The 18,307-nt window shown below is 41.8% G+C and overlaps 1 protein-coding gene across 1 annotated transcript in view; it reads left to right on the top strand.

Annotated features, from left to right (window-relative positions):
* Positions 1-18,307, top strand: part of COX5A (cytochrome c oxidase subunit 5A) — a 40,056-nt gene that overhangs the window by 10,926 nt on the left and 10,823 nt on the right. The window contains exons 3-4 of the mRNA XM_069222148.1: positions 6,987-7,108; positions 12,551-12,669. Of these exons, the coding sequence (XP_069078249.1) occupies positions 6,987-7,108; positions 12,551-12,664 (236 nt within the window). The 3' untranslated portion in view covers positions 12,665-12,669. The remainder of the gene's footprint in view (positions 1-6,986; positions 7,109-12,550; positions 12,670-18,307) is intronic.

Below are 18,307 nucleotides of genomic sequence, written 5' to 3'. Positions count from 1 at the left end.
AACCACTTTTTTACCATGTCCAGAAGAACTTCTACTTCAGCTCTTCTCAGGAGTAAATTTCCATCCTCTCAGTATGGGAAGAGATTACAGAAGAGCTGAGGAAAATCCTTAAGCATGCAAGTTAGTAGGTTTGCACAGACTCAAAGGCATTCCGGCCCCGGAACTATTGTTTACTGCTTCCTCCAGCCCCAGTATGCAGATCTGCAGAAAGGTGGCAAAATAAGGAAATTGCTCATATTTAAGCCCTGCTGTGGTATTAGCCCAGGCATAATCAGAGAGGCTGTTATCAGAGCTATGAGACAGCTGCCATAATTTGTTGACACACTACACAGCAAAAAGGCTGTTTTTTTGTTTTCTTTTTACAGGACAGGTAGGTTTAGGAATCAACTTGTCCCATGGATAAGTAGATATTTATTAAATTCCACACCTCTGTATAAGTAGGATTCTATTTTTGTTGTGTCTGAGCATACTTTGTCCGAGAAATATCAGGGCAGCTCTTATCTCCTTAGCAGCCTCACATGCAGTGTCAATTTGTTTATTCACCATTAGTTAAATCTGTCAGCTTTTTATGTAGGAAATGATGGTACCCATTTGTAACCCGACCCTCTGTATTATATTGACACTAGCACTAAGATGGTGATCTCACAGATATTGTTAAAAAAAGTTGGTATAGCACAAACAAAGCCATTGTAAAACCATTGTATCACGTTTGGAAATTCATGCATATGCTCAATTTTTATTATAGTATGCAGAGGCCTAGGCAATCTAAGACGGTGGTTGCAGAATAATGTTCTTGTCTCTTTTTTGCATAGAGCTGTATTCAACCTAATATGAGAGTAATCTGTAGCAGTTCTTTTCATGGACCTCTGGGAGCTTGCAAAGCCTACCCACGGGGTCTGCGACTGTTTAGAAAAATAGCAAGTTAATCGTGTATTTATGCATAAAAAAACAAAAGGCACAATTAAACATTTGAAAATACTCGAACGTTAAATAATTTAAAATTGGAGACTAAAAATTAAATTGGTAGCCACAGCCTGACTCTTGGGAGCAGCATCAATAGATCAATCAAAATCTAATATGGACGGTTGATGGCCACAATTGAAGCACGAGGGCAAAAAGAACCTACTTTACAAGGCAACAAATAAAATGCTCAGTCTATCATGTTCCTTTACGTTTTAGAAATAAAACTAGATTTATAAACAACCCGACCTTCCAATTAAAATTTCGATTTTTGTTAGTGGATTAAATATTTCATAATTTGTGGGTTTCCTTGAAGTAAATTCATTGCTGTATTTGTTTTGAGGTTAAAATAGTAGAAATTGCGTAGGTCGGGTGCCACTGTCTTCCAGTAGTGATTCAGGGGAAGGGGAACTATCAGAGAAAGGTTAAGAACTGTTGAACCAAAAGGCCTTACATCTTGCGGAAGGCAAATAAGATCCTGGGCTTTGAAAGCTGACAGAGAAAATGTCAGCATGGGACAGTGACCTGTTGAGAGAAGTGGGAAGGCTACCGGGTTTTACAAAGTGGGTCCATATTGGGATTGACTTCCTAGGGGACGTCTAGAGAGATGGGTTGTACGCCCCTTTTGAGACCTTACATGCTGAATATGTGATGGCAGAGACGTAACACTATTGACACCTACAGTTTGGACATGCTTTGAGGCAACATTTCGCATCAGGAGAGCAACTGCCTGAGTCCTTGCCCCTAGAAGATTGTGTCCTGCTAGACCATATGCCGCAGAAGGCAATCTCCCTTGCATACAAAAAGCTAATGAACAACTCCCCAGATCCATTGGGTGTGTTGAGAGAGGCCTGGGAGGGGGCTCTTAGGCTAATTGAAGATGAATGAGTAGAGGCAGTACAGAGCCCCTGGGAAGTGACGATTCGTACTAGATTGTGCCTCGTCCAGTTGTGAATACTGCATAGGTCATACTACTCCAAACACCTTCTGTTTCACCTGGGAAGATGTGCATCCGATCAGTGTGCTTGGGGATGGGGTAGGTGGGGACATTCTACCATATACTTTGGGAATGTCCTTCTATCTAGCAATATTGGCATGAGGTGACGCAAATAATGGCATGTGTTCGTCCTCACTCTCACCTTGAAAGCACGTTGGCTCCTACTTCATATAACTGGTGAGAAGGGGTGGTCAAGACACAAAAAAAATTGGCTTAGTCTAACAGGGGAGTGGCTAAACGAAATATAGCAAGAACTTGGGGGCTGACAGACCCCCTCAAGTAGAGGAATGGGAAGCTGACCTAGAGTGATGCAAGCAAGCCGAGCAGGTGTTATACTAAAGCAGGGAATGTCCCAAAAAATTGAAGAAAGTTTGGGCAATTTGCTGAAATACAGGGGTGGGAGCTAAAGGGCAAATTGACACCGCCATTGAGCATGGGATTAGAATTTAGAAGCTGCGCCGTGTATATATGTAATACTGTGTTCTCTTCTGTTGTATCGCTTAAGTTTGAGCCTACATTGCTGTTGATACTGTGGCTGAGATGACGTTCTTGAAGTTGCACTGAGCAGGTGATCGATTAAAAAGACTAAATATACAAAGCTGTTGTCCTAGAGAAGAGCATCGGTCATAAGAGCAGTACCCTGAGACATTTGGTGGCAGCTGGCAGGGGCCTTCTTTTTTGATAACTCATTGCAAGTCTAGGCCCTTGCAATTTCATCATTGATTAAAGCAAATATTCTGGGAAACTTGAGATACAGGTGCTCTACTACACATGCTGCAAAATTCATTATTGGAAGTGTTTGGTCATCCTACTGAAGGAATGGACAGTTGAAAGGTTTGTGTGTGACGGGTTGAGGTAAAGTTAAGTACTAACACGTGGTACTGTTTTTTTAAGTGGAATTTCATTTTTAAATACTGTACATTTCATTTTTTTCTGTGACTTGAGAAGAGTATGAGACAGGAGGGCTGTATAGGGAAGATAAGAAAACTTAAGAGTAGATGGGATAGAAGAGCTTTCCTGATGCTTAAACTTTATTTTGTGGAGTTAATATATAAGCTGGTTGCAGGCCCAGGAGTCCGTGACCACCCTCATAGCGTTTGATACAGCGGCAGAGAATAGAAGCAGTAAGAACCTAGATTTCTGCCAATGTGAAACCAGCAAATGTTCTTACAGCCTGGATTTCTCAAAGTAGGATACTTTGTCTGCGTGACAAAAAACGTTTTATTTATATTCAGTGTTTGGATCCCCGTTTGATAAGCAACCAGTATGGGTGAGTTCTGGCTTATGAGACATAATCAAATTTTTCTGGCTAGGTTAGTTTTCGTACAGTGAAGTTCTAACTGCTATGTAATTTTGCAGTTCTGATTTCGGGTAGGTTAAGGTGCAGGATATTGTAGTAGTCCATCTTCAACATGACACCAGTCGATTCTCCGTGAGCGTGAACTACTTGAAACTATGAGGACAGAATGTTTCATAGGAGCTATGAGCAGACGAAATTGCATTGAACTAAGGTTTGAAAGTGAGCTTCAAAGATTTGAATTTTCAGCATGTAGGGAAGCCTCTCCTAAGGGATATGGCCAGATGCGTCTCTATCTGCCCAAATAGTTTCCCCCTATCAAGTGGGCAGACTTCAATCTTACTGAGTGGAAGTGGGATAACGCAAGATGGGGAGTGTTCGGAAGTGAGTAGTTTATTTTTGATAACAGCAGATTTTTAAAAATGACATAATAACTGAGTGTTTTATTTGAGCATAATTCTTGAAATGGAGGAAGTAGTAATTAGAGCTTCAAGAGGATCTGTACAGTCTGAAATATATCATATGGGATGTCTGGCGATCCTTAGGCTTAATTACACAAATAAAGAATAGCATCATAGTCCAGATACGTGTTTTCCCTTTACCCTTTAGGTGTCTGAAAAACAGCTGTTTATTTTAATTTGTTGTTCTTTTTAATTGGTTTACTTCTTTACACCGTGTAGATTTTTACTGGAAAGCCTTTAACACCTGTTGATGTACTTCGTTGTAATTGGCGATAGCATCATTAACTTTATCAGACTTTGAGGCAGTGTCCAGCAGGAGCTTAACGGATGCAAAGGTTCTAGCTAGATTGGTTTTCTCCTTACTCCCTCACTCATCCAGGGTAAAAGGTTAAGTAGTTGTCTGTCCTCAACTAATAACATGTACTAGTAAATGACACTAAGAGGCGTGTTTATACTTTCTTTGCGCTGAATTAGCCATTGTTTCACGCTAATTCAGCGCAAACTTAACTCCATATTTATATTTTGATGCTAGACCTGTCTAGCATCAAAATATTGGAGTTAGTCACTTTTTAGATGTGTGAAACCACCTTGCGTCAGTGAGATGCAAGGTAGGCGTTTTCCATCCAAAAATTGACTCAAAGCACCTTATTTATCCTCCAGTGCTAAAATGGTGCATGGGAGGGAGGCGGGCCTAACTAATCTCGCTAACCCTGCTTAGCACCATTATTTAATGCTGGGGGCAGGACTGGAAAGAGCCCACAGGTGCCTAGTCCAAGCCACAGGAACACCTCCACCCACACCAGAGGATGGGCTGGTGAGGGGGGGTCCCATCCCAGGTAAGTATAGGTAAGTATTTAAAACAAAATTTAAAGTGCCATTGGGAACCCTGAAACGGCCCCCCCTACATGGCACTGGATGCAGTGGCCATGCCCAGGGGACCCTTGTCCCTGGTGCTGGCGATTGGGGTGGTGGGCACGACTCCTGTCTTTTATAAGACAGGGCTCATGTGGTATGGATGGCTTTGCTTCAGGAAATGACGCTAGGCTGGTTAAAGGCTTTTAAAAAAAATCTAACCGGCTTAGTGTAATTTTTTGGTGCAAAACCACCTCTCAACTCGTCCCACCCCCCAACCGCACCTCTTGTTGCGCAGTTTTGCAACAAAAAGTGTAAATATGGGCCACCTTCTTTTTGTGCCTAGAGATCGTGTAAGATGTAGCATTTAATATGGGTAGGTCACACAAAGTTTCATCTATTGGCTTCTAACGTGACCTCTGACTTTAGAAATGGCTTCTCAGGTGGACTTGCTGCTGCTTTGACCATATTGTGCTCGGCTTCCCCACCCCACTTACGTTTGGTGTTATTGCTGAGGGAGTTTGGTAGATTGAATGAGCAGAATTAAGAAATACGTGCCATCTTCGGCTGTTTTATTGATGTATACATTTTTGTCCTCAGATTAATCTTGCTACATCCTTGAAGTGTTTGGTTTAGGGTCATTGTTTCAGGTCACATGTTAGATCTAGCTCCTTTTTTTTTTTTTTTTTTTTTTTTTTTTTTTTTTAACCAAGCCTCTATGATGTGCAAATATTCTTTGAGCTCAGAGGTGTACATTTATGGACCAATTCATTATGCCTGGGATTTAACTAAGTATACCTTCACACTCAAAGCTGTTTTTGCGAGTTTGAAGGGACGAAAAATCTTCCAAGTCCAGTCTGAGATCGGGTATGGTGGATCTACGTTGAGTAAGAGTATCCATCAAAACTGGCTCATTTGGTCAGCAAATCAAGAGTTCTTTGTCATTCCTTGGGTGGGAAGGCAGTTTGAATCTGAAGAGATGGCTATCTATCCAAAGCCTATTTCACTAGGGCCCTTTACCAGGAAAGCAAGTGATGTACACTTTGTCTTTCTTTTTCAACATTTCTCAACTGCATTGCAACATGTCCGTTCAGAGACAGAAACTGCAGCTTTCTGGCTTTGTCATCGCAAAAAAAAAAAAAACTACATCTTGGAGTTTCAAAATAGCCTGCAAGTTATGAAAAAGAGCACACCTACCTTTAAACACTTGTATGCAGAAGGACAAACGAAGGTCAGTTTAGTGTAGTCAATGCACACCGCAATAAGGTCCTTTATTTTTTTTTTTTTTTTATTATTATTTTTTTTTTATTTTTTTTTTTTTTAAACCACTCCTGATCTGATTGCTTTTAATAATGACTTTTTGAACGTGGACTGGTGGGATTCACTGGTTTACTCCAGATGAAAATGACTAGGAGAGATGTGAAGATTGGGATATGGCAATCTGTGTTTTTGGAGTGTCTGGTGCAGTTGAGGATCTTTTGAAAACACCATTCAAGAAGTTTTGCAAGTGGAAAGAATGCGTTTTTTTACCTTTAATTAAAAAAAAAAAAAAAATTGCTTGGTGGGTTAACTAAAGCAGCTTCGACATCAGCTTTCTGAGGATTTAAGCCCTTCTCCCTGGGTTATTGTGCATACCTATTTGGGGGGAGGGGGAATATTAGTTTGTTTTGTAATGGTGACATTAGAGTTAGTCGCTGTAGATAAGGTAGTATTCAGATACCGTGCTTCATGGCAGGTTTGAAAAGGCTATCCTCTATAACGCTTCCTTGTATATTATTTTGAACCCCTTTAGCACAGACTGTTTGGTTTAATGGCTATATCGCCTCTAAACAACGAAGTGGTGTTCATAGACTAGCAAAAATCACCAGATACCTATGTCCGTGGGCTGGAAGCTGAACTGCTGCCTGGTTGGCTTCTTTCTGTTTTCTGATTGGAGTGCCAGTTAGTCATTGTGCCATACTTAGCTGTTTTGGAGCTTGTAAGCTGCCTTAAAACAACCTCACTATGTTTTGTGAAGCTAAACAAGCGCTTTGTGCGACGTAAGATTTTTTTTAACTGATGCTAAATGTATTGTTTTTTTTCATGTTTTCACAAAGATATGAAATAAATGTTGCATTGACATCAGAATTGCTTTATGGTTGGAGAGTTTTTTGGGGGGTCGGGGGGATTCTTCCTTTCAATTAGTGTTCTTAGATCCCAAGCATGTACCAGATGTTCATTGTTGAGAATAAAGCAGTAGTTTATAGATGAGTCATTTGTCCGTATCCCTACCTGAAAACGGAGCACGGCTCATCAAAAATTAGTGATTTGCATGAAATTCGTCAGAAAGAGGGCTTTTCTGATTGCAAAATCTTATTACTTTGTGTTTTTCAAACTTCTGCACTTAAATGTTGATCAGGCAGACTTTATCTATCCATAGGTATGAACACCTTAATAGGTTATGACCTTGTTCCAGAACCAAAAATCATTGATGCAGCATTAAGGGCGTGCCGACGGTTAAACGACTTGGCTAGTGCAATTCGCATCTTAGAAGCTGTAAAGGTGAGTTTTGCCATAAAATGTGAAATTCATTGGGATTCCTTCGTAGTCTGTCATAGAGCATAATAACATGAAGTATTAATAGTTCCAGCGTAACGTTCAGTGGCATCCTGCAGCATCAAAACCTTCCCAGAATCCCTGTACACTTTTGTGGCTAACAGTGTATAGATTCGGCTGGATAAGTGGAGTGTGTGTGTGTGTGTGTGTGTGTGTGTGTGTGTATATATTCACCTGTTATAGTTGGTTATCTCGTAACTATACCTCGTGCCCTCGCCGTGCAGTTTTTTTTCTCCCAATTTTTACTGCAGGTATTACATTGATATTATCAATGATGTTATCAAATGTCTGCCGTAATTTGTGGGGTAATTAGCAGTGCATGGCAATGGTGCAAGTTATGGTTACCTTAGGGCACAAGTTGTAGTTACTCAAGATACCGCCTAACTGTCACTGGTGAATTTCTATTGTTTTGTATATTTATTATAACTATAACGTCCCTGGAACTTTTTTTTTTTTTTTAATTTAAAGTAATTTTCATTACTATATACTAATCCAACCGCTTTTGGCCGTGCACAGCAGAGGCTGGCCATAAGTCCTGGCCTGTGGCCAGGCCCTGAGGCCTACCCCTTATAACCACCCAAGTACACACTGCGCACAGCCTTTGGCACCCACACAAAAATGCCCATTGAAAATAAATCTTTAAAGTCCCCAAGTGCTTCAGATGTACACCTTGCAGCAGAGCTGACCTTTGTTCAGAGAGTGCACTCGCCTAAACTAATTTTGGTGCCCCTCCTAATCTTTAATTGTCTATGCATTTAACGTTTATGGGGAATATGAAGAAATGGGAGGGGGCAAAGATTGAGTGTCAAAGAGAAAAACAAGTGTGCCAGCAGCTTTCAGAAGTGCTTCAGCGCACTTTTCTTGGCTTTTAAGTCCAACTACTGGAAGGGAGCCTCAGCGCACCTCTGGAAGTCAGTGCCCTGGGCGTGGGCCCTGCTCGCACATGGTAAAGGCTGGCCTTGCCTCTCACTCACTTGGCATGTATGAAGGAGACTGTACATTCTCCTCTAAGTAAATGAGCACTCCATATTGTTAGAAATGATATTAGTGAAGAAGAGGAAATGGTCAGACTAATGGAAACAAGGTTCCTTCCCTGTAACGATGCTATTCCAGCATGACTGTTCCAAATTTACCTACTGAGCATTATCCAGCCTTCTAGTGGTTGTACTTGGGGGGGGGGGGAGGGGGGGGGAAGGGAAGGGTAAGTGTTTTCTGGGAGTTGACAAGTCGCTTAGTACAGCTCATGGGAATATTGCTGTAAAGCCTGCAAAGTTCCTTACTAGATGCAGCATCCAGTTGCATCCCTAATAATGCTTGTTTAAGCTCATACGCATAAGTGTGTAATGTAGAGATAGTTATTAAGTAGGTTTGCAGCAGTTCCGTTACTTAATCTGATTTGGAATTTCTGCTAGTCTGAGGGTTCCTCACCTCTTGTAGGCACCCAATTGTGCATATAGCTTAATTATTTGGTGAAATATTGAATAGAAAATTCTAGCATTGGGTTGAGAGAGCGGAATCTGAACTAGCCGTGGGCTTAATGGTTTAATGCATCTGTCAGAAATTTAGGTGGATAGCAGATTGACGACTTGGATATGAGCACATTGTATTTACTTTTCAGATTGGAAATTCTTCAAATAGGGGTTCATATCTATGAAGCTGGAAAATGTAAATGGGCTCCTTCGAGTGTGTCTTCTAGCGAAGATATGAGGGAAACAACTGTACAGTTTTGATGTTTTGCCACAATTTGAAGGGTACAAGAAGTAAATGGCATATTTCACTATTCAGAGCGGGCTCTCTGATGCACTCAATGTAGGTCTTTCCACTAAATTTGCAATAGCAAAATAAATGTACTCTGCCTGTAATACATGTTCATGTCTTGACTTGAAGTACAAACAAATGGTAAATATATGCTTCCTGAAGGGCTTAGTTTTCACAAAGCAATGGGGAGGATAATAATGTCTTCATGTTTTGCCCTCAGAGACATACTCTAAATAAATCGGTGGCCAATAATTCACACTTACTATGCACGATTAAATAAAACTGGTTCAATGATTGTATTTATTCTGTTATACGGAAAATATACAGTATGTTTTTATGTATAAAATGGTAGTCCATTTACATATTATAATGTATTTTTCAACTTCATTTTTGTTGTTTGAGCTTGTTTTAAGAATCACATGGTGTGCAAACTGGTGGTCCCCCAGATTCGTGAAGGCAGTAGTAGAAAACCAGCTTTATAATACAGTTTGCCCCAATTCTTGCCTCGCTTGAACCTCCGGATGGTAATGTTTGACTAGTGTGGCTGGTGATAATGGTGCAGCATTAACTACTGCATGCATTGTTTCAACCTGCGTGCAGTAGTGAACTGTTGACCATGGATTATGAGATGTGACCCAAGCCACTTTTTTTTTTTTTTTTTTCTGCATTTAAATAAAGTCTTTTTCTTTTTGTGTGTTATGAGATTATAATGTGTAAGTGCTGGTGTAGTCTGGCCAGCATAGGTTCAGTTATGGTGAGTGTCTTATGGGGCACAGTTGACATTTATAATGAGCGAGACTAGGAAGAAGTGCATGACAAGATCCAAAGCCAGTAGAGCCACTGAGCATTGCTCTTTGATGGTGGCAGGTGGTAGTTGAAGGCACAGTTGGGACATTTCTTGTTGGTGGCAAACCAAAGTATCTGGTGAAGATAAATGTGAACATTTTCTGAACGTGGTTTGAGCTACCACTCAGGAAAGCCAAAAAAAACCACAAGAGTGCCCTTTGTGTTAGGTTGCAAGTGTAGGGCTATTGATTAATCCTCATTATTAATTGCCAGATTTCTTATGCACATAACCTTGAAAAGGTCGTGTTCATCCTTGTCAGCTGGGTGAAAACATTGTGGTGGTATCCATTTGGAACTGCACCACTTTGCCTCTTGAGTGCATCTACAGAGTCCTCAAAACCAGACCAGTCATTTACAGTAGAAGGAGACCAGTGTGTTGTGAGGAATATGGTTTGGGGGTGGATACAGTGCCATCTTGCTATCTGTCCATGCCATGCCCCCGCTCCACAGGTGAAGCTCCATTTTGTTAGTCACTGTGGGCACAGGTGTGTGCTACAAGCCTGTTGCGCACTGTGATACATTTAGGAACTCCTAATGCCCATGATCAGTAACTCGTAAGCCACTCCTGAAGTGGTCTAATGGGTTTGAGCATGGAGCAACAGATGAATGAGTCATTCCAAACAATGTCATTACAGTCCTTGCTGCCTAACTCTGATGACTGGTGAAGGGGAATAGTGTTTTGAAACACCAGAAGTGTCTTCACCTGTCAGTTTCCCCCACACTGTAAATATCCACCCATAAAAATATCTGTTGGTGTTGCAGGATCAGTGAACTACTATTGATGATGGAGATTGTAAAGGCCAACGGGCGCAGTAGTTTAATGACTGTTTGTGCTACTCTGGCATTGCTTACGTAAGTGCAGAAATAAGTGTCTTTCAGTACATGCTTTTCCAGGAAGTTTCTGGAGCATAGGTATGGCATCTTTAAATGGTGTCCTTTTGAACCTTTAATGTGTATACAAGCTAATTTTTAACTGGTACAAATATAGAATTACTTTCTGGAATGAAAGTACGAAACCTTCCCCTATGCTGTAAAGGAACCTTCTCAGTTGGCCTGTTTTGCAGGAGTCCTTCCACTACCACCTCCAGGAAGTTAGTGGATGGGATATGCTGACTGTCAACAGTGCATGCAGTAAACCTTCTGAAGCATCCGTTGATCTAAGGTTCTCCACTTTGGAGTAGGGTTTAGAGAGGAAGTAACTTCTCTTACTAGTGGGGCCTAACCCTTTCATCTGTGTTCACCTCTACAGAAAATTCCCCACAAGCTAACGAATAAGGTGACAATAGGCAAGAAAACACTTGTCCTGTCTGATAGGTGAGTCTATAATGGGGCGTTTACCAAAGTACTTTCATGTCCTTTATCATGTCTGCAATTTTAAGGAGCTATACAGCATCTTGTAAGTCTTTGACTAGGAGTGCTGCTTGTGAAATAGCATCTAAATGAAGTTAATGCGGGCCTCTGATGGACCCCAGAAATGCACAGTTTGCTGTAATGCATCTGCAAAACGAGAAAATAAAGGCTCAGTGATGTGTGGCTGCGTCATTTCATAGGCCAGCGCTTCTGTCACTGTGCAAGTGCATGCATGCATCCTCATACATGCCCACCCCTGCAAAATGACAATAGCAAGTTGGAGTATCCCACCACCAATTCCCATGAAATTGAACACTTTTTAAGGCAGAGGGGTAGTTTGCTCCCTGGATCTTAAAAAAATGAAAATAAAAAATGAATATGGTAAAGTGCTGCAGTGGTAACTGAGGAGGAGGGAGAGGTGTTCCTTAAAAGTAAGCCCTGGAGGCATGCTAGTCAATCAATAAAAAGAATGGTAAAGAACTCATGCTTCAGGGGACGCTAAACAAGGAAGAGGAGGATAAGCCAGCAAATATTGAGCAAACAAAACAAATGGTTGATAAAGCTAATCAGTGGTGAGCAATTGGATTTCTGTAAGCCCACGAAGTTATTGCAGTAATTGAAATGAGAACTGTAGGAGAGAGAGCAATGAAAACTGAAACAGCGTGCATTTGTTCTCACTGCGTCTTTAAATTACAGAACACATAGCGCTGGTATTCTGTATAGGTCCTTAAAGAGATATGCAGCGCGGAGACTGTTATTTTGCCACAGGTTTCTTCATTTTGAGGAGTTTTTAAAGTCTCTCACAGAGTGGAAAATGTGCGCTGACGCACTTAAACCATACTAAACCCAAGTGTTTGGGTTCCGCTGTTTGTCCCAGATTGTTTTGAAACATTAGAAGGCAGAAAGGTCAGGGTGAAGGAGGGTGTCAGTAGGCCTAATGTAATGTTAACTGCAATTAAACCGGGAATACCAATCAAAAATATAATGCTGACTAATGACAAACATTTTCTGTTTGTTTTGTTCCGGATTCTCCTCCCAGTCTATTGTTCTTGCATCATTTTGTAAATTAAAAATATTTTTTATTAAGTCTGATAATCTAGAAAAGCCTGTATACTCGTTTACACAGCCAAATGTGTTGTCATTTATGGTTAATCAATATGAAAATTTTGCGTGTCCCCTGAGGACTGATCGACTGCCCTTCCCACACAGGAAATTGATCCCTCCTGAAAGGACATAAGAATATGCTTACTTAACACACTCACCCCTTGAGAACAGGGACAGAGCGGACAAGCTGGCTGAATCATTCTTTAATCCATCCCAGTTTCTAGAGGGAGTGTAAGCATCAATGACGTTCAGGTCCTTTTTTTTTTTCTTTTTTTTTTTTCCTTAATGTTCTTTTGAATCTAATTCTTATCTGTTTTCTCTCCTGAACAGGATAAAGCTGGACCTCATAAGGAAATATACCCTTATGTTATCCAAGAGCTTAGACCAACTTTAGATGAGCTGGGAGTTGCCACTCCAGAGGAACTTGGCTTGGATAAAGCATGAACATTGTAAGGATTGGCTTAAATTATTAATATTTATAATTGGTGCTACAAAAAGCTGTTTTAACTCTTATTTGTGTTGTTAGAAACAAAGTACTAGATTAATTGATTCTTATACTTTTTATTTTTTGGGGGGGGAAACTACAAAAGTCAATTTTTTTTTTTAAATCCAAAGAATTGAGACATTCATAGTTTAACATTTATATTTATCTTGGTAAATAACACCCATTTCATTACAAGCATTTTTATCTCATTGCTGCATCAGAATCTTTAGTTTAATTTAATGTAGCTTTTAATGAGTCTTTTGCCGAATGGTGATGTCCGTCTTGGGATACTATAACCTTTATTTATTTTAATCTAATCAGGAGGCACAACAGACGTCTGGCTCTCTAATGTGTTGCAGCAACTAATTGGTTAAAACAAACTCAATTTGCTTGCTTTTCTAATGAAGTGTCTGAGTTGAACAAGAGTTGATTCGAAAACATGATTTCACTATTTCAAACCCACTGCTATGATAGGCCCTGGTTTTGATCTGTACCCCAACAGGATCTGATGTGCTTGTGCTGAAAATGCGTTTGGTAGCAGCAAAATGATCCTGAGAACTGTTGAAAAGTATTGACATGGCATTTTCTTAACCAATATGTTTTGCATATGTGGCTGTAGATACACATGCCTTTCATATTTCTGCCATCTAGTGTTGGTTCCGGAAGGTTGAAAGTTGCTTTTCTTCGAAAAGTATTTTGAGTCACCGAGGTATAGTGGCTCCTCCTCTTGTTGGTAATGAACTTGGGCATTGGCTCCATTGTTAGATTGTTTTCTTCCGTTGTAGTTTCTGATGTGTTTTCACAGAGCTCTGGGTCGAGGCCGTCTTTTTGGACTCCTTTGCCTTCGGGATACCTCCCACACTGCCGGTATTTGTTTGGAACGCATATATTCCATTCCTTGCGTTTTGGTCTAAGAAGAAACCAACTGTCGGACTGATGCATTCCGATAGAGGAATCCCTCAAACCCTCACTTCCCCCAGGCCGCCACTTTCTCGATTACACCAATTAGAAAATTAACTCTTGATGGATCGGACACTCTTCTGTTTCTGTCTTTCCTAAGTGCCACGCAAAGTTCCTGTGAACTTACCAGCACTCGGTCTGAAACCTCTTTGTCCCTGGACCATAAAGAAAAGGACTGCGAGGCTTGTCAGTCTTTTCGATACAAGAAAACTTTACAGGATCGAAGGGCCCACCACTGTGGGATGCAGCAACAGGAGATTGAAGAGAGACTGGACATTTTTGGGGGAAATGATGTTGAGTCACAGACAGAACCAGTCGCCCCAGCACAGAATACTAGCACCTGCCACAGCACTGACCGTTTCGACTTCAAAACAAATGCCTCTGTACTGAAAAAATCTCAGATTTCAGTCTTTCGAGCTGAGCACCTCCATAGAGCCCATCCTCTTTAAAATGAAGCAAAATCTCAACACCAAGCAGACACAACTTTGTATACAACCACAGACTGGCCGTGTCTTTGTCAAAGCTGTTATTTCTACACCTTCAAAAAAACAGCTTAAGTTTGGTGAAGCTATTGATGTCCCCCTTCTTCCAAACTTAAGAGAATGGATAAAGGCTTTGCTGATATACACACTCCACCTCCTCATTCACCGGTTGCCACTCGCCATCTCCCCAACTCTTTTGCAGGGGACTACACTCCCTTTCTCACATGACATTCACTTGGCCACATTATGGTGTAGATCCCTACATTGACTGATCCAGATGTTTACCCTGCCAGACAATCTCCCCCAGATAATACTACCTCCTTTCAGGAGCTTATTGGTAGGACGGCTGGTTACCACCAAGTGCCCTTAGATAAGGAGCCCATTGAGGATGATTTCCTCTTTGAAACCTTCTCCACCCCTCACTGGGCAACACAGTACCTTCAATGCTAAATGATGAAGCACTCGGAAGAGGTTTTAAAGATCCTGCTAGGGCACGCATCATTACACAGTATGTAGCAAAGAAATACAAAGCTTTACCCCTGGACCCCATTTTTACTAGAGGTCCGATTTCCCCCAGCTTATTTGGTGGTTTTCAGTGCTAGGAAAATGGCAAACTCTCATGCTGCTACTGATGCTCTGCCTTCTGAAAAGGAGAGCAAGCTTATTAATGCCCCCGGAAAGCAGGTTGCAGCCCAAGCTGCTAACAATTGGCGTATAGCAAACACCTAAGGTCTGTTAGCCAGATATGACCGTGCCCACTAGGACGAGATGGAGGAACTCCCAATACCACCCAGAGGAGTACAAGAAGAGGGCCCAAGAAATTGTTTGAGGGACAGCCCCTCTCTGATTACTCCATCGCTGTGCTTTAGATTCTTCTGACACGACTGCCAAAAGAATAAACACCAGCATCCTTTTGCGCCGGCATGCGTGACTTGCATTTCTGGGTTCAAATCTGAGGTACAAAAAAACCATTCCTAATGTATTATTTGCTAAAGAACACCTCTTTGGCCCACAGGTTGACCAGGCCCTCAAAAAAATGAGAAAGGAAAATTAGGTGGCTAAATCCGCAGGTGTCTCACTGACCCCTGCTACACGTGGGGCATTTTGCAAGCTGTTATATAAACCACCCTGGGCACCCTGTCCTCTTATCACAAAGGCTAAACACAAACATCATCCCATACAGGATCCTATAGAGGTTCCTACAGGGGAAGGCATTATAAGGAAAAGACAAAACCCCCTCCATGTGGCACCTCAACTGCCACAAAGCAGTGATTCCCTTCTCCCTCCACCCCCAACTGTTCAACACATGTCCGAACATCTACAACAATTCTTCCCAGCCTGACAAAACATAACATCAGATCGATAGGTGTTGAATATTATCCAACATGGTTACTGTCTGGAGCTCATTTCCACACCTCCAAACATTCCCACTCACAAACGTACTCCAGAACACATCACTCTGCTCAAACAGGAAGTTAAGGCTCTCCTAAAGGAGCCGAATAACCTGTTCTCCACAAGGGACGGAGAGTATACTCTGTGTACATTCTGATCCCAAAAAAGGACTGGTCCATAAGGTCTGTTCTAGATCTCGGACCTTTGAATTATTACATCCTATCAGAGCATTTTCACATAATACTCCAGGACGTTATCCCACTCCTTCAGCAAGGTGATTTTCTCTCTTCACTAGATCTGAAGGATGTCTACTTTCACATCCCTATACACCCAGTGCACCGCAAATACCTCAGATTTGTCATAGCAGGAAACCACTACCAGTTCAAAGTGCTCCCGTTCGGAGTAACAGCTCCACCACGGGTGTTCACAGAATGTCCCACAGTGATAGCAACTCAGGATACAAAACTTTCAAACACATCTTTTATGTTTCCACCACAATCAAGTCAGTCAGATTTCATGAGTCTTCTATGCATGATAGCCACTTGCATTGCCAAAATGCCAAATTCCCTCCTGCACATGCGTCCATTGCAGGAATGTCTAGCACCACAATGGTCTCAGTCCCAGGGTCATCTGGAAGATCTAGTGTTGGTATACAGCTGCACCAATCGCTCTCTGCAGTGGTGGAACGAAAACAACCTATTAAAGGGGCTGCCTTTCCGAGACACTGTTCTCAGATTATTCTGGCAAACGACGCCTCACAGACAGGGTTGGGTGCTCACCTTCAGGATCTCACAGTTCAGAGTCTCTGGGATCCCAAACATCTCCGTATCCCCATCAATAACCTAAAACGTCTTGTTATTCAACTAGTGCTGAAAGTGTGCACACATCACATAATCAACAAAGCTGTTCTTATCCGCACTGACACCTGACAACTATGTATTATGTGCAGAAACTGAGGGGAGAGGGGGTGACACATTCAGTACAGCTGTCTTGCCTATCAAGGATGATCTGGTTCTGAGCCATTCACCATAATATCCACCTAGTAGCAGAACATCTCCCAGGGTCACACAACAACTTTGTCAACCTCCTCAGTAGGATAAGGCAACTAGTCCATGAGTGGGAACTCTGTCCACAAGTCCCGCTTTCCTACTTTCAAAAGTGAGGGTTCCCAGACATAGACCTATTAGCAACATAAGAAAATGCCTATACTTCGCCTTCAGGTTCCTGCACCCTCAGTCCAGGGGCAATGCTCTATGGATGAATTGGTTCAGGGTTATTTGCCTATGCTCTTCCCCTCCCCACCCCCCCCCCCCCCCCCTTTCTTCATCTCTTTCTGTTTCTGGTTTGGAAGCTCAGGCAAACATCCCTCACGTTGATGCTGGTGGCCCCCACATGGCCCCAACAACTGTAATTCACCGCTCTTCTGGAACTGTCCATAGTTCTACACGAGAAGCTTCCCCACAACCCGGACCGTCTCACTCAGAACCATGGACAAATCGGGCACCAAATCCCAAGGAATTAAACCCTATGAAATTACCAAAGGTGGTATCTCAATTCCACCTCAGTCTATGAAATTGCCAGTCGTCTTTCTACAACCAGTCTGTTGCTGAAAGATCGCTTCACACTTTAGACTTAAAGAGGGCGCTTATGTTCTACATTGTTAGAACTTAAACCTTTAGTGAAGACCAAACATCTTTTTGTTGCTTTCTCACCACCACACAAAGGCAACCCTATATCTAAATCATTCATTGCCAGGTGGATTGTTGAATGTATGTGGACCTGCTATACTAAAGCCAAAAGACCATTACTTATTCCTCCTAGAGGTACACCACTAAAAAAAAAAAAAAATGTACCATGGCCTTTATAGGAAACATTCCAATAGCTGATATATGTAAGGCAACTACATGGTCCTCGACACACACCTTCACTAAGCATTATCGTGGGGATGTCTTAGCACGCCAGAAAGCTAATGTAGGACAGGCAGTGCTATGTACACTTTTCCAGACCACTGCATCCCCCACAGGTTAGCCACCACTTATGGGAGGCACTGCTTTACAGTCAATGCAGAACATGTGTATCTACGGCCAGAGATGCCATCAAACAGAAAATGTTACTTACCCAGTAAGCATCTGTAGTGCTGTACATTCATGTGAGCCTATGTGAGCTCTTTCTGGGCCAAGATCTAAATTGTTGCCAAATTTGGTGTATAGGCGTGTCTAAAATCCCTATAGGAAATTGTATGGAGGAAAACACTTTTGGACCTCAAACCCACCCCCCTCCCCACACTGCTCCCAACCCCCCATCCATCCCTCTATCATCTGCCTCCGCTTCACAAATCGCCCAAAAGCTTTCCAGACCACCTCTGAAGTGACTGGCACACTAGTTTTGACAATCTCATGAAGATGTTTTAAACAGCACCAGTGTTATTAGCGAAACAAATGTTTTTCATATGAAAAAACTAAGGTTACAGTGACGTTACTTAGGTTCTGAATTTACGTGCACGGAACCATAGAAATTCAGCAGTTACAGTTGGTTATTTCAAGTAACTTAACCCCGCACCCTAAGGGGACTGTAACTCGGCCCTTCACCAGTCACAGTTTTCTTATTGATAGCAAAGATGCCATAGAAGATCTCATCAATGACATAATATGTGGAGTAATTAGCTGTGCATGGTGAAGACGCTAGTTATAGTTACCTCACGGTGCAAGTTGTAGTTACTTGAAATAACTCTAACTGCAGAATTTCTATGGTTTTGTACGAGTAAATTCA

Source organism: Pleurodeles waltl, chromosome 3_1 (genome assembly GCF_031143425.1).
Source record: "Pleurodeles waltl isolate 20211129_DDA chromosome 3_1, aPleWal1.hap1.20221129, whole genome shotgun sequence".
In the NCBI taxonomy this organism is placed as follows: domain Eukaryota; kingdom Metazoa; phylum Chordata; class Amphibia; order Caudata; family Salamandridae; genus Pleurodeles; species Pleurodeles waltl.
This window is presented reverse-complemented; position numbering and strand designations above follow the sequence as displayed.